This window comes from Paramisgurnus dabryanus, chromosome 14 (assembly GCF_030506205.2).
Source record: "Paramisgurnus dabryanus chromosome 14, PD_genome_1.1, whole genome shotgun sequence".
NCBI classification, from domain to species: Eukaryota; Metazoa; Chordata; class Actinopteri; order Cypriniformes; family Cobitidae; genus Paramisgurnus; species Paramisgurnus dabryanus.
In genome coordinates, this window is record NC_133350.1 from 20332308 (window position 1) to 20353650 (window position 21343).

The window sequence follows — 21343 nt, forward strand, 5'->3', positions numbered from 1 at the left end:
TATGTATTTTTGCTCCATACATTAACTTAGAAATCGTTCAACCTAACGTTGTTTTAAACCCTTATGGGTGCATTTGCCAAAACGTCACCAAAAAGGGGAATTTCAGGGGTTTACCCGAATAATATATTATAATATATAAAAATGATCACTATACAAGTGCTGTTCAATGAGTTGTTGTAGCCTTATGTAAAACAGAAAGAAATGACTATGCAGAACCTGGGGCAATTTGCTGAAAACGTGTGAACAAACATGCAAAGGGTGTTATCAAACATGTGTTTTTTCTGTTTAATACTTTTCCTAGAAGTGTTATTGTTAACTGGAATGTTAATAGCTGAACTAACAGTATTGCATGAGCCAAGCGCATATAATTGCCCTACTTGTCCATCAGGTGACATGAATAAAATGAAAACCAAAATGTAGAATTTAAAATACTATATCAAATAACAATCAATGTAGATTAAAATTAAATTACTCTATCTGAGTCTGTCAGGTTGAGTGGCCATTTGCTTTGAATATACAATGCGAAAAAAGGTACAAAAGTTTTCACTGGGACCGTATATGATGTGTGTACGAAGGACGATGGAGACAAAGGATATCCAAGAAACAAATAAACTTTAGTTAACATTAAACTGAAGAGATATATACATGCTAGACTATGAACATTACACACTGTAACACAAAGTAGACCAGACAAATGGTTGGGAAAAACAGGAGAACTGAAATAGCTGATGAGGGCAATGGCTGGTAGGTGAAGGTAATTGAAGAGAAGGAGCGGGTGCGGAAAAGTGAGGGATTCTGGGAGTACTGCTTAGACCCAAATCACATAACCAATTTGCATATGGGTGATTATATAATTGTAGGTACATTTGGTGTCCAAAGTTATTATTTTTCTGCTTTTTATATTTTTAATAATGTTAATAATTTGGTACCCATTGTCATAGATCACAAGATGTTAAGAGGCTATGACAATATAATATGTTTTGTAAAAGTGTCTTACAGCTGAAAATCATGATTTCCTGTGTAGGAAATATTAGTCAATGTCTCTTACTGTCAAACCCTGATATACATGACTGTCAACACTGCTACGATGCCTTGTGGTGTGGCCTTTAAATATTGAATACTGAAATATTGATTTGAAGTGAAACAGGTTGATATCTCCTGTGTTATCGCATATAATTTGCGTAATGAATTTTAAACCAGACGTCGGTATCCAATCATAGACTGTAAAAAAATATCCAATTAAGTATCTTATATTAAGTATATTTATTAAGTATCTTATATAATACTTAATATATTATATAAAGCATCAATTAAGTATATATTAATAAGTATCCAATTAGAAAGAAATGTCGAGACTTTTATTTTGAAAAGAAAAGCGTGCGTGCGGTGTACTGCAGTTTTTTCTATTAAGGTTGCGAATTTCACGCTCTACGCTTATGACAATATGGCGGAAGGAGAGGAGCCGTAAGTGATATTTTGTACAAAACTGAAAATAAATCCCTCGTAACAGTACTTGTAGTTCAATCAACAGGACGCAAGGACTTTAACTTGCGGGTAGAGGAGTATGAATGAACCTTCTTTTATTCTCTCTTTTTAGGGAGAAGAAAAGAAGGCGAATAGAGGAGCTGAATGAGAAGTTAGTGAAATGAAAGATGAAAATTTAGATGCAGCCAGCAGGTTTGGGAGGTGTTCAATTCAGCTTAATGCAGATCAATTTATTATATGCATTATGAACAGCTCACCTCACACATGTAAAAACTCATCTAGCTAAAAGCTAGAAGGTGAATGCTTGCGAAACCTCCAAACACTGCCATAACCATTTATTTTATCATAACATTTAATCTAAGATACCAGTTTGTATTATAACGCACACCTAAAGTCATTAGCATTTAGTTAAGCTTTATTACTAATTTTTCACTTGTCATTAAAGCTTATTATTTTGTATTTGTTGTGTGTGTTAGTAAAACTGTTTGATAAATAATCAATTGTGTAATTAAATGTATTTTATACTTGTTTTTGACACAGTATGGTTGTTGATGGAGGAAGTATGGATCAAGGTGACTGGCAGGGACGATGGGACCACATCAAAAAGTTTTTGGAGAGAGCTGGACCATTTACTCATCCTGATTTTGAACCTAGCACTGAGGTATGACAAGTAACTCTTAAAACCACTGGTATACAGTAGTGGGATGTCATATATGGCATCATTCTTTTAAAAAAAAAAGAGGTCTTCAACCTTTTTGTGAGCAAGTGCTACCTCAATGGATAAAACAATCTTTTTTTATATGTCTACTCAACCTTTTTTTGTTTTACTTGTTGATTTTATTTTATTTTATTAAATTGTTTTAAATGTTTACATACAAAAAAGGCAAGTTAAGATAAAAAATGTGTAATACATACATAAATATTTAAATTGAGGCTATTAATAGAATGTGCTTTGGTGGGCAACTCACAGGCTCTGTGCGGGCAACTTGATTCTCATCCACGATCAAGTGTTTTTTCCATTGTTGTTTTCTTCTTAATCTGTGCTCATCTACTTTCAGTCTCTCCAATTTTTATTGGACACATGCAAAATTCTGGTAATCGGAGCCGGTGGACTAGGATGTGAGCTGCTTAAAGATCTGGTACTGTTTGTTTTTCTGTAGATTACATCTTATTCATTAGATACATTTTACTTTCAAACTCACGTATGGTACAATTTCATCTTAAAGGCTTTGTCAGGTTTTCAAAACATTCATGTAGTGGACATGGACACCATTGATGTTTCTAATCTCAACAGACAGTTTCTATTCAGGTTAGTCAAAGTCAGCTGTAATTGATGTAAAATTGGTGTTGAGAGATGCTGTATTTAGTTTTTGCTTATATAAACTACTTACTGTTGTTTCTACAGACCTAAAGACGTTGGCCGACCAAAGGCAGAAGTTGCAGCAGACTTCATAAACAGCAGAATCTCAGGATGCAACGTGGTCCCGTATCCCTCCATACAAATTTTATTACACTTTGCCTGATTTTAATTAAATGTAATCTTAACATAGTACTGTAATATTCTCCTTAAGACACTCTAAATTTTGGGATGAGCTACTATTGTTAAATATAACTAGATGTTATATATTTATATTATGTTTTTTATGTTTATTTTGATATTGTGTTACATACACTGCGTGCATAATTATTATGGAAGTTAATATTTTGCCAATTCCACATTTACCAATTCCAAACCTAATCAATCAATTTTTAAATGACTTATATTGTCATCCGCATATATAATTAAGTTTGGAAAGTTTACTGTATGGTTTAGTGAAAATTACGGAGATTGACTCAAGCTGTAAGGGTGCGGGTGCAAAATTCGCAGTGTTGCCAGATCCAGTTGTTAAAAGTACTCTTTAGACGTAGTGTTTTAGCAATTATTGTGACACTTTGGGATATTTATAAAATGATGATATGGTGTAGGTTACTGTTAGCGATTTCTCATTTATTTTTGAAAGACAAGCACTTTGTACTTACTACATGTACTTAAAAAAAGTGTATTTTAGTGCACTTTTTTTACCTGGGATAGCATTTGTTAACTCTTTACCCTGGCTACGGCCATGGCTGCATGCTGCCCCAATCAGCATTTCTTGTCTAATGGTCACACCTCAATTTTGCAATTTCTATAGCATTGCGTCTTTCTCATGGGAATTTAATAATGAATTTTCAGCGCGTGAGTTAAATCTTTTTTTTTCACCTGTAAAAGTAAACCTGTGTAATAATTAAGTAGTAATGAAGACAAGTTTTGTTGATGAACAGCCATCATTAACAATAATATAGTGCTTATAAATTATTATAAACAATATTAGTGGTAGTTATTAAAGTACCAATGAAATCAAAACTTAAAATGAAACGTAATATTGTGTTGTGTTTATTATAAGAAATTAATCGTTTTTTAATTTTTATTAATGTACTTCATTTACGTTCCAACTGTTTACACAAACTTTGTGTTACGTGAGGCTGCCTCCTTGTCATTTCTGGCTTATAACAAACACAGAATAATGCCTAAAAGCTGCTGTGTGACAAGGTGTATAGCTAACAAGCTAAAAAACCCAGAAATATACGTTTTTATAAGGTGTCGACCCCCCCAAAATGAGCGTTTAAAGACATAAAAGTGGGTCGCCGACTACGTTTCCCTCCAGTGGGCATAGTTCTAATAATAGTAGTGCTATAAAAAGTTGCCTGTATCTACTTTTGTGTCTTTAAACGCTCGTTTCTTGGGGTCGACAGCATATAAAAATGTATTTCTGGGTTTTTGGGCTTGTTACACAGCAGCTTTTGGGCATTATTCTGCTTTTTGTTATAAGCCAGAAATGACAAGGAGGCAGCCTCTCGCAATACAAAGTTAATGGAGACGTATGGATTGTTTCCCCCCGGTGGGCGTGGTTTTCAGGTTATGACGCGTTGCGCTCTGTCTCTATGATATTTTGTTTCACTCGGAAAGGGAGTTTAAGATTGATGTGGTTTGGAATTAATAAAATGTGCTTGAAAAAAATTTGATTAATATATTGACTTGCATAATAATTGTGCATGCAGTTTATATGTCAAAATAATATGTTTATGCTGCCTTAACAAACAAAACAGACATTTCAAGAAAATCCAAGACTTGAATGAGACATTTTACAGGCGTAATTATAACCTATGGGTTTTACATTCTTAAATTTTTTTTTTTTTACAGAAAATAGTGTTTTGTTCATCATATAACAAGTAACAGATTTGTTTTGCAGTTTGTGATGTTTAATTCTAATGCTGTGTTGATGCATAGAATTTCACATAGTGGTCTGTGGTCTGGATTCTGTTATTGCCAGAAGATGGATGAATGGCATGCTGGTATGTGTTAATTGTCTATTTTCCTTTATTTGTATTTGTTAATGTTTTATGCTGTAAGAAGTGTTTATAATTTATGCATATTGTTTTTGTTTGTCAGCTGTCCTTGCTGATCTATGAAGATGGTGTTTTGGACCCCAGCTCCATCATTCCTCTGATAGATGGTGGTACAGAAGGTTTTAAGGGAAATGCACGAGTCATTCTACCGGGAATGACGGCTTGCATTGACTGCACATTGGAGCTCTATCCCCCTCAGGTGTGATGTATGGAGAACAGACAGGGCTTTTGTGTTTAAAACTTAAGTCAGAAATGTTACATTAAGGTTACAAATTTTAAGTTCTGTATCCTTATGTTGAATGTTGCGATTTATGTCTCCTGCTTAGATAAACTTTCCAATGTGCACTATTGCCTCCATGCCACGGTTACCTGAACATTGTGTTGAGTTTGTCCGCATGCTGCTATGGCCCAAAGAGAAGCCTTTTGGAGGTATAACTTGACTGTACAGTGCCTACGTAATACTGAAAACAACATTTGATTAAAAAACATTTGTATATGTATGATATATTTAAAAATTTCTTCATGTTGTCTTCAGATGAAGTAGCACTTGATGGTGATGACCCACAACACATCCAGTGGGTGTACCAGAAATCTCTGGAGAGAGCAGCAGAGTTTAGCATCACAGGGGTGACGTACCGACTCACCCAGGGTAAGTGATAGAGGTCTGCTCAGCGGGTCTTTGTCAAGCACTTCATAACATAACTTGTAACGGTTAATAGTTTCATAGACCTTAATCATAAACATTACCTCAAATAGAGTTGTTTGTTATTTCTATATGCTTGCACAGTTAGTAAATAAATAAACATTAATGTAACACCGTACCTGTGTTTTAGGGGTTGTGAAGAGAATAATTCCTGCTGTGGCTTCTACAAATGCTGTTATTGCTGGTAGGTTACTGAGCTAAATGCTCACTGATCTTAACAAGCTTTTTATAATTTAGAATTTTTTTAATATAACTTGCATAATTTCTTGTATAATTCAGCTGCCTGCGCTACAGAAGTATTCAAAATTGCCACAAGGTAAGTCAGATAATTCACATGTGAGAATATAACATTCAGAGTTCATTCATGCGATTTACATGCTCTTTACTTTTGCCAAATAGTGCCTATGTTCCCTTGAACAACTACCTGGTGTTCAATGATGTTGATGGGTTGTACACATACACCTTTGAAGCTGAGCGAAAGGTCAGTGATTTTGAATCGAACGTTTTCATTGTTGTGCAGAATCTAGATACTCAAAGTGATAGGCTGTATCTGAAATCACATACTCTCTCGAGTAGGTAATTATTTTCAAGTAAATACTTAACAAGGTCGAAAAAAAGAAATAAGTGACCTAATGTTAGTTGCGTTGCATCATTTCCATTCACAAATACTTTCCAATGGCCTCATGGGATGGTAAAGTGTCCGTTGAATCCACACCTCAGTGGAAAGCTTTTAAAGAATACTGTGAATTTGGACTTACTTATTTTGTTTCCCAGACATGTCTTAGTTGTTTTAGGACATTTAAGTAGTTTTTACAAACATACCTTACAAAAACATTACTTTACATTACATAACAGGTGTGTTTAATTAGGGTTGGAACTAAACACTGCAGGACAATGGCCCTCCAGGACCAGGATTCCCCACCCCCGTGCTAAAGGCACATACTAAAAATAGTTAAATAATGATCTGAGATTAAGAATTTGCTAAATATTTACAAATGATTTAAAATCTTTTTTATATTGTGTCTGTAGGAGAATTGTTCTGCGTGCAGTCAGGTGCCACAGGACCTGCAGTTTTCACCCTCAGCTAAACTAAAGGAGGTTCTTGACTTCTTAACTGAGAGTGCATCTCTGTGAGTCACGGTGTTCAGATCTTATACCTAAACATAATGCTTGCCAGTATTAGAGAAAACTCATAATATTCATATTTTTATTATATTCCTTTTGTGTAGTAAAATTAAATGCATAAATGGAAAATATGATGAATTGAGGACATGTTCATTTTTATGTATTGCATATATTTTGTGTCTGTTTTCTACAATTAGCAAATTGGTAGTAACTCTGTAATTTTCTTATTTCCTAGCCAAATGAAGTCACCTGCTATCACTACAACTGTGGATGGAAAAAACAAAACTCTTTATTTACAGGTTAAAAGTGTTTTGCTACTTTTTTTACTTAGTCATAATTTGTGTTTTAAGTTGTCATTTCCTGCATCTGAAATTCTATACTGTGACAGTACGTACTGAATTAACCGTATACTGTGACAGTACGTACATAGAGTACCTATTCTTCAGCCGTTATGGGACGTACACACCAAAAGCGATTTTAACTATTTGTGCAAATAGATTACATACAAAGTCAATGCAAAGATGTGAATATATGTGAACTTGTGCAAGGCAATGCGAATGACTTGAATTGTGCATCATTCATAGTGTACCTACTACCTACCTATTCTTCAACCGTCATGGGACCTACACACCAAAAGCGAATTTAACAATTTGCGCAAGTAGATTACATACAAGTCAATGCAAAGATGCGAATAGTCGCAAACTCACACGGGGCGATGCGAATGATGCAAATTGGCTGGAGTAATCTAGAGCGAGGAACGTGAATTAAATCACATGAGTAATCTAGAGTGAGAAATGTGATGTTTTGCATTTGGTGTGCATGCAGCATTAAAACTATATAGTATGAATATGAGTAGTGTGAATGAAATTCGGCCATACTACATCTGTCATGTTCATACATCACGTGACATACGTCATCATAACAAGAAGTGAGACGTTAACTTGAATGATGTTAAACATGGCCATCCAGGTCATGTTTTTTGACATACTACTCACCTCGCCTACTGCTTTTCACCTATTATATAGTATGGAAGTAGGCGATTTCAGACGTAGCTCAAGTCTTTGTACTGGTTTTCTTGTTAGTATAGAATTTAACATTTCTTTGGAATACTTTTGTTTGGGTTTATTTTCAGACTCTAGCATCAATTGAAGAGAGGACGCGACCAAATCTAAGCAAAACGCTGAAAGGTAGTGGAAGTCTTCCGTGTTATTAAGTTGCTCATGTGACTATACAAGTAAGCATGTTTCAAAATGTTATTGATATTGTATAACAAATTAATAACTCTTCATACTGCATTTACAGAGCTTGGACTTGTGGATGGCCAAGAGCTGGCAGTAGCTGATGTCACCACTCCCCAAACTTTGCTTTTCAAGTTAAACTTCATATCATAGGACAAATACTTCCTTCACATGGACAATTAGAAGAGGTTATTGCAGTAGTTTTCATAACAACATCCTTTAAAAAAGTGTCCTGTCAATGTCATGTTGCAGTATGTCATATGTGACATCACATGCCCATGCTCGGCTTGAATAATTATGGTTGATATTCAGTATATTGCTTTTTTGGTCAACCCTGTCCATTTGTCCGAGGCACTCGGAGTGGTCTCTTGTTTTATTGTTTTGCACTGCTATAGTCCTGAATAAGAGGCATTTTGTGGATCTTGTCTCCTTTTTTAACTTCAACTTGTTTATGTATTTATTATGTTATTGTTGTGCATTCATTTGCCAGTTCCCTGATCAGTGTCTTGTAGAAAAATAATGGGTAATGTTTGAATAAAAAAAATGTTATTTTAAACAAGTGGTCAGATCATTTTATTTTAATATCTTTTATGACATTTTACTCTTTTGACAAAGTTCATGGGTAGATTTATTCAGTAATATCTTGGAGTAGCCTAATGGTATAATATTTATGTTTTAACAGTAATTTACTATAGCTATAATAATATCAAATTTGTTTTAGATTTTAAGAGTTTTTAAATTATAAAAGTAAATTTATTATAAAAAAGTAATAATTGGCTGTGTCCTACATTTTTTTAACCCAAGCGGCCAAGCCAGATATTACACGGTGTCCCAAATATCTCTTTACATACAGCAGTATAAGGTAACACAGTGGTTTTCAAACTGGGGGCCGCGAGATGGTGCCAGTGGGGCCCCAGTTTTATGACATTTTAATACATTCATTTATCATGAATTCTGTGTAATTAAATCTAAAAAATAATAAGCCAACTAACCAACAGCACTACTAGGTATAATTTTATATGTTTTGTTTAATTAAAATATTACATTTTAAAACAGTTTTTGTCATAAATTGTCTTTCGGGGGGCTGCGAAAAAATGCACTGTACACAAGGGGGGCCACACGCTGAAAAAGTTTGGGAACCACTGAGGTAACAGACAGTGTGCACTTACAATGTCCTATATTTTAGTATAATTAAAATAAAATACTTTGAGAATTGAGTCTCTTAGTGGTGCTATTTTGATAATTTTTACGCTTTTCTGTCACATGTTAAAATGATTATATGCTATTAATAAAAAAGTATGCATAAAATGATTGCTGTAAAATTGAGTTATTTTAAAATGTAATGTCAACAAACAAAACATATGCATATTGTGTCAATTAAATTAAAACATGTTTTCATTTAATCTATTTTGTTCTTTTTCATGTCCAAAATCTAAAAAAAAAGCCGCCCTACAATTTATTTACATTTTTGGTTACGTAGTGCGCTAGAAGTTTGTGACGTAAATGTGACGTCCCATGTAGGATGTGTTGATGCTACGTGGATGGGGAAGTTGTGCTCGAGCAGCCAGAGAGGTACTAAACAAAACAATGCTGCGAAATCCAACATATAGGCCGTAAACAAAGACAAAATGTAGCTCATCCCGTTGTTTGTTTATCAGTGTCGTTGTTTCTCATTTTAATGCGGGATTATGTCGACTGTCAGCGAGTTGTCAGTGGATTTGCCAGAAGAATTAGCTGCTAAGCTAATGTGGACAGCGGCCTAAGAGAGACCTGCTCGAGCTGTGTGTGCGAAAAAACTACTTATATTGCAAGGATTTTAATGATGTTTTGTTTTATGTAGTCGTCTTGCATATAACCAGAGGAAAGTATAGCAACATGAGTTGGTTCAACACGTCACATCTGTCTACTTTTGCTAAACAAGCTCTGACAACTGCTCAGAAATCAATCGATAGGGTTCTGGACATCAAAGAAGAGGACCAGTGGGGTGAAACCAGAAACCAGGCTTGTACCGGTAGGTTCAGTGTTACATTGTTTAATGATTGCTTGAAATACACTGAAATGCCAATGCATTTTGTTGACAGTAAGATACATGCGTGATATAAATTACTTTCTGCAGCCTTTCCACAAGCCATTGACCTTTAATTGTTGTTTCCAACAGTAAACAATAATTAGCATAGTTTATTTTTAATGATAAACCTAGTATTCTTTAAAACTGAAAGCCATAGTTCACACAACAATGAAAATTCTGTCATCATTTACTTCATGTTGTTCAGCCTTCATGCAGTCCTTTATAGCTTTCAAGGAAATTATATGATTCTCCTATTTTATGCTTTGGTAATAGTATGTATCCAAATGAGAGAAATCACCCATTATGATGGTACATTTTCCAGATGCACCCAACAAGCCGGTATCAACTGGATGGAATACAAACCAGTGGGATACTCCAACAGAAGAGCATACTATGACTCTCTCCCCATCATCAGAGGCCATCACTACACCTGTCACACGGACTGTGCTTGATGAATCTGAGGATTTCTTCAGTGCCTTTTTGCCTCATGGGGAATCACAAACTGTAAGCAGCACTAAAGTAGTGTCTGTACCACCTGCCAAGTCTAACCGGAGACTACGGGAAAAAACTGCAAGCAAAGATGAAGAACTGGACATCAAAATCAATCTAAGCTCTCATTTTGAAGATCAGGTGGTCCTCAATAGATGCATCAGTCAAGAAACCATTGAGACAAAACAAACAGAGCCTTTGGAGCAAAATACATTCTTGGCAAACATGCTTTCGCAACCAGAACTGGTTGTTCCTGCTTCAGTCATTGCACAGGAGCAACCTTTGGAAAAGGAGACCATTGTGGAGCTTACAGAATCTGATGGCTTGACTTTAACTGCAGATGTCACTCTCACTGATGTACCTTTGTCCTCCTCGGAGACCGAATCTGCCAGTGCTTTTGACAACAACTCAGGATCATCTTTGACCAATGAGACCAAAAATCAAGTTAAAAGCTTACCTATCCCGACTAAAGAAAATCTGTTAGAATCTAAAGACACTAAATCAGAGGACAGACAAAGTAACACACCATCACCCCCTGTAAGTGCCTTTTCCTCTGGGACTTCCACGACCAGCGACATAGAAGTTTTGGACCATGAGAGCGTGCTCAGTGAGAGCTCGGCCAGCTCCAGACAGGAGACGGCTGAGGCAAAAGCAGGGCTTCATCTGATGCAGGGCTCCTTCCAGCTCCTCTCTGCCTCAACGTGCAGTGATTTCCCTCGTTTGGATGAATACCCAAAGCTCACGGAAAGCTGCGGGTCTTCCTCGGATGCTTTTGAGCGCATCGACTCATTTAGTGTGCAGTCGCTGGACAGCCGCAGCGTTAGTGAAGTGAATTCTGATGATGAGATACCTGGCAACCGCACTTTAGCCTCCATCACAGCTGGAAGCATTCATGTTCAGTCAGCCCCGCAAACCAAACAGGGGGAGGAAGAGGGTATGACGGAGTCTGTAATTGACCAATCTCTGGATGACAATGAGATGGAGGAGAGCGGGCGCAGCGCGACCCCGGTGAACTGTGAGCAGACAGATGACCTACAGGAAGGTGACCAGGAGTCTGAGAGTGACGTCCCTCTCCCCAGCCAAAAAACAACAGATGCCGACGAAACTGTGACATCATCACCAACCATTGAAGAGAAACAAGGAGCTTCTGCCTTTCAAACTTCGGAGCTCCAAAAGGTTGGATTTATTTATACAATTTTATTGTATTTGATAAATGTTTTGATTTGAGAACTTTCACACAAATGTTTGTCTGTGTTATTCTCCCCAGATTGTCGAGGAGCTCTCAAGTCGACTAGAGAAGAGAGAATCGCAGTTACTTGCAGTCAGTAAAGACAAGGCCAGACTTGAGGAGGAGTGTGACAATCTTAAAGAGTGAGTTGAGGACAACTTTGCTAGCGTATTTGCCCAAATTAGCTGCAATAGCTAACAAGAACGTCAAAACAGAGGGAGGCAGCAGTATTTATCTAGCGGGAGGTTAACCCGGACACAGTGTTTACAGACTGTTTGTAGACAAAAAGATAAGATAATAAGGAACATGCCAGTTTGACTCACAGTATGTCCATGTTTTGCTACATTTCAATAGCAAATGGAAAATCCTTAAACGGGTATATACAGATAATTTGTGTTAACTGTTCAAGGGGACATTTCACAAGTCTTTTTAAAGATGTAAAATTAACCTTTGGTATCCCCAGAGTACATATGTGAAGTTTTAGCTCAAAATACCATAAAGATAATTTATAGAGCATGTTAAAATTGCCACTTTGTAGGTTTGAGCAAAAATGTGCCGTTTTGGGTGTGTCCTTTAAAATGCAAATGAGCTGATCTCTGCACTCACATTATCCAAACCAAACCGTGCTCGGGCCGTTTGACTCCCAAAGCCTGGTTCGTTTGACTAGTGTGATCGGTGGTTTGGTTAATTGCATCCCGGATGGCTTGCAGAGGTGGGCTGGAGCGCGGTTCACTTGGGCTTAGGCGCAGAAGGCTATGGTGTGAGCGCAATCGTGTCTGAGCGTGATTCAAAAGTAGAGATGTCAATTGCGCAACCACTCGTGCAATTCTTCTGATGCGCGCAGCAGGGTTACGTGAATGTCCGAGCTGCACACGTGATGGATCAACTAAGCAATATGATGGCATGTGAGAGGGCTGTGTGTCATCGCGCAAACAAATGACGAATTAAAAACAAAGACTTAACATTACGATGGGTTCCAGTGTTAAGAGAGCGCTTAACTTCCTGCTTTTTTCAAAACAATCACATCTTAATGACGAAAGTGCGCCCGGGCTCGTACTCCCTGGGAGAGTAGGGAGTGGGGACAATCACGCTGGGGCATGGTTTGGTTTGGATAATATGAGTGCGCCCTAAATGGCAGTGCTGTGGTTGGATAGTGCAGATTGAGGGGCGGTATTATCTCCTTCTGACATCACAATTTTTTCACATGCTTGCAGAGAATGGTTAACCAACTAGGTTGATCTTTTTCAAATTTTCTAGGTTGATAGAGGTCCTGGGGACCCAATTATTGCACTTAAACATGAAAGAAAGTCAGATTTTCATTATATGTCCCCTTTAATGCATGTTTTAAGACTTTAAGTCCAACTTGTAGTGAATTAGAGTTAACAAAACTTGTATTTCACAGTGAGATGATTACCTTAAAGGAAGAAAGCTCCTCTGTTCAATCTTTAAAAGACGAGTTTACTCAGCGCCTAGCAGAAACTGAGAGAAAAGCTCAACTCGCTTGCAAGGAAAGAGACATTGCCAAAAAGGTTTGTTTGTTTTTCTTATTCATATCATTAATTTAATTCATGTCAAAATGGTTGAAATTGCCAGATATTATTATCTTGTTTTGTACCACAATATTTCATCTAATTACTATACTATATCTAATTACTATATAAAATTTTGTGATTTTTTTTTTTTAATGCAACATTTTATAAAGAGGATAATGCTATTGTTTAAATTTAAATGTGTCATATTTCATGCGAACAGGAAATTAAGGGACTCCGAGAAGAACTGGCAAGCAGGTTAAACTCAAGTGAGACTTTGGAAATAATAAAAGAGAAGGAGGAGCAGATTCGAGATCTTCTTGAAGAAGGTGATTATTCTAGCCCTCCAACTGTGAAGTAATAACATTAAGATCAAAATTTTAGTATGATACTGGAAATGTTTGGCTAATTGTGTGTCGGTTTACTCTCTTTTTTCCTGGTGTTATAAGGTGAGAAACTGTCCAAACAACAATTGCAGCACTCCAACATCATAAAGAAATTGCGCGTGAAAGAGAAGGAAAGTGATGCACAGATCACCAAACAGAGCAAAAAACTTAAGGAACAGGAAGAGGAGCTGAAACACTTGCAGCAGGTGAGAGGGACACAAACTTCAAAAAGGCTTGGAGTATATAATTGTAGAGTATTCTGACTGTTAACGTCATCAAATTTCAGCAAAATTAGATGTTTTGGTGTGTAATTGTGATTTGTAGGTTCTTGATGGTAAGGAGGAAGTAGAAAAGCAGCACAGGGAAAACATCAAGAAGCTGAATGCCGTGGTCGAGCGTCAGGAAAAGGAATTAAGCATATTGCAAACCAGCAACGAAGAGCTTCAGGAGAAGAACCGTAGTTTAGAAGCTGCCCTGGACAGTTCCTACAAGTAAATACTTCAGACTTATGTAGACTGCTGTGGATCTTCTCTATCACTTCTAGTTGGCTGATATTTGAAAATAATTTTTTATGTGTAGGGAGTTGGCAGAGTTACACAAAGCCAATGCCACCAAAGACAGCGAAGCTCAGGAGCTGGCGTTGAGCAAAGAGGTGCAGGCTAGAGAAGAGCTGAGTCTGGCAATGGAAAAAGCCCAGGAAGAGTCCCGCCTCCAACAAGAAGCTCTGGCCAATCAGGTAGTTGCACAAAGCTTAAATTGATTAACAGATGCTGGTTTTCATGTCCATGTTTCATCGTGCTTTCTTTACATCAAGGTGGCAGATCTGAGGTTAGCTCTGCAGAGGGCTGAACAACAGCAGGCCAAGAAAGAAGATTACCTGAGAGAGGAGATCAGTGAGCTGCAGCAGGTAAACAGACCACATGGTTTCATATCATATCATATTAGTAGTAGCAGTGGACATAGATTTCAACAGGCATAATGCTGTACGCTTTAGTAAGAGAAGTCTCTCTGATTTAGGGAAAGGTGACAACCACCCTAATAATTTATGTTTGTGGATATGTATTATGCATTTAGATATGTATCTAATGATGATGATTTTGTTGTGTTTATTCCTCCTTTTTTTTTCACAGAGGTTGCAAGAAGCAGAGACTAGGAACCAGGAGCTCAGTCAAAGTGTTACTTCAGCAACGCGGCCCCTCCTTCGGCAGATCGAGAACCTCCAGGCCACACTGGTGGCGCAGACAACATCATGGGAAAAACTGGAGAAGAACATTTCTGACCGCTTAGGTGAGACTTGCTTAAATCAGATGATCCAAACAATAAACCACATGTGACATTTAGTGATGTTCGTTGGCTGAGGATTAGCTTTGTAGGGGTGTGCATTGGCACTGCCCTCACAATTCAATTCAATTACGATTCACCAGGTAACGATTAAATTCAATTCGATTCTACGATGCATTGCGATGCATCAGAATTCTACTGTACACAACAAGGCAAATTTTTAATAAGTCAAGTAGTAAACTCAAGTGCAACTATTCTATATAAACGAAAAGCTGACCAGGGCTTGCAAAATTTTAAAATCCCTGGTAGCCCTTTGGGCAGACACTCTTTAATTTTTGGTAGCCTGAAATGAATATAAGTAGCCAGAATAAAAAAATACACTGTTTAATGTAGAATATTGATAAATCCTGGATTTCCATGTAAGCCAAATATTCCTGCCCATCCCAGCTAACAATTTGGTTCCCAAAACGTTCCCCTATTTTCCAAGGTTTTTGGTTAGCCAGGAATGTTTTCTTTAAGAAAATAAACATTCCCCTAATGTTATTTTTAGGTTATTTTACCATTCCCCTAACGTTAGAATAATTTAATTGTTATATTACTGAAATATTATATGAATGTATTATAATACAGGTTATTTTTTATGAAAAAATACCTCAACACATCACACATTGTATTTAGATAACATGGTATTTTATCAAATATATAAACAACCAGTGACTTTAACACAATATAGAAGACTTAAAGCAGATATTTATTAAAAAGGAATAAACATAATTCCCTTTATGTTCCCCTAATGTTAGACTCTGAGGTAAAACGAAATGACAAACACACATTCTATTCGCTTTAGGTAAACATATCTTACCACTGCTGTTTAGTCACCTATCAGCTTGTAACATCATACTCTCAATAGCCCTAGACGTAAATCACTCACATATTTTCCTTCTCACATATTTAAGTTACTAACTGAAGAAAGAAAAAAATACGATAAAACAATGTTAGTCTATGAGGTAAAAATGAAATGACGTTATTTTATTAAATGACTTGAGTTCGCGCAAGCAGGTGCTCGTGAAGAACCTAGAAGCGCGTGCAGAGGGTCGCGCGCATATCAGACGTGCACATTAGAGGATGAGTTTATTTATGCTTTCACTTCATTTCCTGACAGTTTCACTTGGTACGTGAGGACACAGTGACTGACAAGAGGACACACTGAGACAAAGCAAAAACATTAAAATATTATTTCCTCCCCAAGATAGCCCGACGGGCAGGGTGGAGATACATTTTGGTAGCCCGACAGGAATTCACAATAGAAACGAGACATCGGCTAGCGATTTTGCGAGCCCTGCCCGAGATGAGAATTTTACACATAGAGTAATTAAGTCTTGTTTCCCATTAACTTCATAGAATCCCAAATGTGCCCATATGTCCACTTTCCATGGAAAAGGGTGCGTTTTTATTTACCCGTCTATCACGGTCATCTCCAGAAAATAAACAGTGACATAATCGATTATGGCATTTGCTGCATCGATGCTGAATCGTGCATACGCGCATTGCGATGCATTGCCGAATCGATTATTGTTGACACCCCTATAGCTTTGGATCTTTTATTTTCTCTTCTCAGCTGAGGCTCAAGCCCAGCTTGCTGTTTCTGTGGAGAGAGAGCGCTCGGCTACAGAGGAGCTTCTAGCCATCAGAGCACAGATCGCTGCTTTAGAATCCCAGACGTCTTTATTGAGGCAGGAGAAGGGACGCCTGCAGGGTCAGCTTGATGCCGAGAGGATGCGGCGGGAAAAACTTGAGGATGACTTTAGTAGGTAGGAAGAAGAAGTTTGTGTGCATTGGAAATGAACATGGCTTTAAAGAGGATATTTTACATGGAGAAATAAAATAAACTTTTGTATGTGTTTATTTTAGGGAGCGTGTGGAGTTCGATAATCTTAAAGGGGAACATGTTCGAATACTGGAGGAGGCAAAGAAAGAGAAGGTATTGCTTATGCTTAATCCTTTTTATACTTTAAGCAAACCACACACAGATTGTATTCACAACTATGTTAGTGAGAGAAACTCATGGATTGGTTTTAAGGTTAATTATATTTTCTCTCCCCATTCATAAAGTTAACCCTCATTCAAACCTCTCGAATTGGATTTAATGTAAAAAATTATTTACTATAATAAGTGGCCTGCACAATTATAGCCATACTCGCAAACACGCACTCATGCTTAATGTCATCATTATTTGCTCCTCTTTAGTTGCTACTAACCAACCAGCTGGAGATGGAAAAAATGAAGGTGGAACAAGAGAAGAAAAAATGCTACCTTGCACAAGAGGCACTTAAAGAAAAGGTTTGTCCTTTCCCTTTAAAATTGAAGTAACCATAACCATCATATAGTATTAATTACTAACATTTAGCTTTATTTATGTTAGAGTAGACATTATTTACCACAGCAATCATCAAGTCAGACTCCAGCTGAGATGAGATTTATCTGTGTTTTTGTATCTTCAGGAGAGGAAATCTCTGAGTCTGTCTGTGAGTGAAGCTCCAGCGTCCTCTACTCCATCACTGTCCCGCTCCAGTTCTGTCAGTGGAGCTGAACATGCCGGCCTGGCCTCCTCCATGTTCTCACAGGTAAACTGTTCTCGCATTTTTATCAACTCACATCATTCATGTGTAGATCTTGCAGTAACTGCCAAATACCTTAAGAGTCTGCCGTTACTTCACTTATACTTGGGCTATGTCCGAAATGGCCCCCATCCCCTCATTCACTACATTAATCACTAATATTTAGTGTTGTAGTCAAGACCAACTAAACCGAGACCAAGTCATGACCAAGACAGGCCGAGACAAGACCAAGACTTTAAAGGGTCAAGACCGAGTCAAGACCAAGACAGGCCGAGACCAAGTCAAGACCAAGACCATTGCAAGTCACTGCATTAAAACACTTATGATAAAATGTGGAATATGCAAATGACACTTCTTGTCTGTTTGTGTGTGTGCGTGCATGCGCGCGCGCGCGCGCGTGTGTGTGTGTGCATGCGTGCGTGTGTGCATGCGTGTGTGTGTGTGCCATCAGAGAAGTTGATAAAATTATCAAAGGCATTGCAGATATGTGGGAAGTTATCTTTGTCTACAAGCAAATAAAAGTGAAAAAACACTGAGGAGCTGAAATCAACTTAACCATTTATTCTGAACTGTCTTTCCATGGCTTGCCATCCACTTAACGCAATGCAGGTGTTTTTAGTGATAAAATTAGAAAAACTGTCATTGGGAGAAACTTAAACAATGCCAACATCATATGCCAAACCTGAATAAACTGCATAAAATTAATGATAAAAAATAAATTGTGATGTAAACTGCAAAAAATGATTTTCACAAAAAAATGTTCTTAGTATTTTTTGTCTTTTTTTAGTAAAAATATCTAAAAATTCTTAAATTAAGATGCTTTTTCTTGATGAGCAAGAAAATAACCAAGAAAACAAGTCTAGTTTTTAGACCAAAAATATCAAATTAAGTGATTTTGTGAATAAAACAAGAAAAAAATATTTTTCTTGAAAATATTTTTTTTGCAGTGTGCCATCAGTTGTGGTCTTGACCTAGCCTGGCTCTGCCCTCCTACGTGCTTCCGCTTAATTTTCATTTAGCTTCAGCAGTACGTCTGGGGCTGCTCTGTAGAGTTTCGTTTTCTCCTGCAAAAATCTGCAGGTCCAATCAACGAACAGAGGGGGGTGGCTAAAAATTATGACGTTGAGGTTGTGCGTCAGTTTGAGTTGTAGTTCAGTAATGGCAGCGGAGAAAGACGTGAGAAAAGCTATTCGGTCCGTTGTTGCAAAGCTGCCGAATATACAGAAGTTAAAGCCGGAGCAGGAACCAGGTTTGATAAGTTTTGTTGGTCTGATTATTTGTACTTGTTGTTTCCGGAAGGTTTCGGCACATGATATACGTCACGACCACACGTTAGCGACTGCGTATGGCAGATCCTGAGTGACTCTGCGCAGATCCAATAGTTTTAAACTTCAACAGAGGACCCTCCTTAACGGAAGTAACACTTTGCAATGGAGCGTGGCCAGACTCTCTGTACAAATGAAATGAATGTACGAGAGTCTGGTTAGACCAGGCTAGTCTTGACCGGTCTTGAAATAAAATTACGAGACCTCTTTGTCTGAGACAAGACAGAGTAAAAATGCGGTCGATTCCAAGACGAGACCAAGACCTTTAAAAAGTGGTCTTGAGACCGAGACCGGTCTCGAACTACAACACTACTAATATTGTTCACTTGACTAAGAATGAGACGTGCGAATTAATGCCTTAATCGCTTGTACACTCCTTGTGAGGTTGTATGAGTGCACTCAATGTCCACTTTGATTTTGGACACCACTAAAAATGGATGTTCCCTCAAATAGTGCACTCTTTAACTCTTTCCCCGCCATTGACGATTTATCTTATTAATTAATTAATTAAGAGAAAACACTTCCCTGCCAATGAGTTTTTACGGCATTCCACATTTCTGCTATTATCCAATTTGTGGTGCTCTTACACAAATTGTAAAACAATAAAGCATCTACTGAACCAAAAACAGTGTATGTTTAAAATATAGTTTTGAATCTGATCTCTCACAAAAATCTTTTACAAAAATGCTGGTGCTGGCTGGTAACTTTTATTAAAGCGCTGGCGGGGAAAGAGTTATGGGTGTAGGGGGCTATTTCGGACACAGCCCTGATGTTGTCATGAATTGAGATTCTCCATGCTTGTGCCATAGACACAATGAAAATAATTATTTTTAGATAAATACAGTGCAGTTGGTATATGTTCAAACCTTTGCCATACATTGACTCCTTTTAGCAGGAAGATTCTCTGGACCATTCTTTTACCACAATGAACTTCAGTGGGACTAACCTGTATGAGGCAGCTCGGCTGGGCGGTGGATCCAGTGTAATTGAAAGCCTTCAGTCTCAGTTAAAACTTAGAGATGGCGAGATAGCCCAGCTTCAGGTTTGGGTCTTTTGACTACAATTTATCTTTATAGTATTGAATGTAATTTAATTAAGCAGTATGTTTGTGACATTTAAACATAGTTGTACAGTAAGTGTCTTGGATGCTTATTTACACTGTTCCTTGATGCTCAGATTGAGATAGCCAGTTTAGAGAGAAGCCGAACTGTGATGGCAGAGGAGCTGGTGCGATTGACCAATCAGAACGATGATTTGGAGAGTAAAGTGAAGGAGATTCCCAAAATGAAAGTTCAAATGAAGGTAAACACAAGTTTTAAAATGTGTATTGTCAAACTATTAAAGAAAAAAATTCTGTCCAGCTTTAATAAAAGAGAACTGTACATAAACATACTATACAAAAATATAAATACAATTCAAATATTTAATTCTGTGAAGGACTTTGCTTTTTTCTCTGAAATTTTCTGGGGACCTCCAAGAACCTCCTCGGACCCCAGATTAATAAACCCTGGTTTAACAAACAGAATGATTGGTGTAGGACATCTGTCCTGTTGAAGACTGAGCAGATGTTTGCCTTTTTACAGGACTTGGAGCAGAGGTACAACACAATCCTCCAGATGTATGGAGAGAAGGCAGAAGAAGCAGAGGAACTGCGTCTGGACCTGGAGGATGTGAAGAACATGTACAAAACACAAATTGATGAACTGTTAAAAAATCAGAAATAATACAAATGGACTCACAAGGAGTAATTGTGCTTTTATAATTGCGCTTCTCTGAGCGTTAGTGATAGAAGACCAAATGATTTAACGTTATTTTTTCTGAGAAAAGAGTTGGTTCAACACGTTTGAAGAGTCATTGGTAAAGGTATTTAAAACATGATTCCTCTTACGGTTGTGGGTTTTAATATAAATAGTTTTTCTCTTAACCATATTGGATTTAAAAACGAGATTATGACTATATATCTACAAGTGTACAGGTTTGGTGACTTAACAACACTTGAATTTGCACATTAAAGTGGGAGTCCAGACTATTTATATGGTCTGATTGTAATCAGTATCATTATCTGGGATCATGTGCTTGATTTTCATGTCATCTTCATCATATAGTTTGCACATTTTACAGGTAATGAGTTAAACAAAACAAGGAACTGTTTTCGACATTTTGATTTCCATCATCCTTCAAATACTTATCAACTTATCGTGTATCTTTCATCCTCATGTTGTTTGAGCTTGGCTGAGAAGGGTTTACAGGAAAAAGATTGAATCTCTACAATTGTCATAATTTACAGTAACGAAGGTCTGGGCCTTTAAGTGTGTATCTACAGCTTTATGCACATGTAAATAAAGTAAAAAGAGATAAATATTAGACATGTTCAGGTTTATTCATTATTCATCTCTGCTTTAATTGTATCTTTTCGATAGCGTATTACTTTGTCATTATCAC

The 21343-nt window shown here is 37.3% G+C and overlaps 2 protein-coding genes across 5 annotated transcripts; both read left to right on the plus strand.

The window, feature by feature from the left end:
* The first annotated feature begins 1411 nt into the window (after positions 1-1411).
* Positions 1412-8533, plus strand: uba3 (ubiquitin-like modifier activating enzyme 3). 4 transcript variants are annotated; one of them, XM_065241523.1, is made up of 18 exons: positions 1412-1464; positions 1598-1636; positions 2026-2146; positions 2544-2624; positions 2712-2794; positions 2891-2971; positions 4612-4655; positions 4793-4857; positions 4955-5110; positions 5238-5340; positions 5447-5560; positions 5745-5798; positions 5894-5930; positions 6014-6095; positions 6644-6744; positions 6975-7038; positions 7872-7926; positions 8042-8533. In XM_065241523.1, exons 1-18 carry the CDS (start codon positions 1445-1447, stop codon positions 8128-8130), a joined length of 1389 nt encoding a protein of 462 aa, XP_065097595.1. In that variant the 5' UTR covers positions 1412-1444; the 3' UTR covers positions 8131-8533. The 4 variants fall into 4 exon arrangements, with proteins under 4 accessions (XP_065097595.1, XP_065097597.1, XP_065097596.1 ...); XM_065241525.2 differs by lacking the exon at positions 1598-1636 and having other exon boundaries at positions 1421-1464; XM_065241524.1 differs by lacking the exon at positions 1412-1464 and having other exon boundaries at positions 1598-1677.
* Positions 8534-9508: 975 nt separating this feature from the next.
* Positions 9509-21265, plus strand: tmf1 (TATA element modulatory factor 1). Its single transcript, XM_065241527.1, has 17 exons — positions 9509-9988; positions 10368-11710; positions 11802-11905; positions 13165-13291; positions 13515-13620; positions 13741-13883; positions 14002-14168; positions 14257-14413; positions 14492-14584; positions 14808-14964; positions 16577-16769; positions 16870-16939; positions 17206-17298; positions 17460-17582; positions 19794-19943; positions 20078-20203; positions 20485-21265. Exons 1-17 carry the CDS (start codon positions 9853-9855, stop codon positions 20623-20625), a joined length of 3429 nt encoding a protein of 1142 aa, XP_065097599.1. The 5' UTR covers positions 9509-9852; the 3' UTR covers positions 20626-21265.
* Positions 21266-21343: the final 78 nt, after the last annotated feature.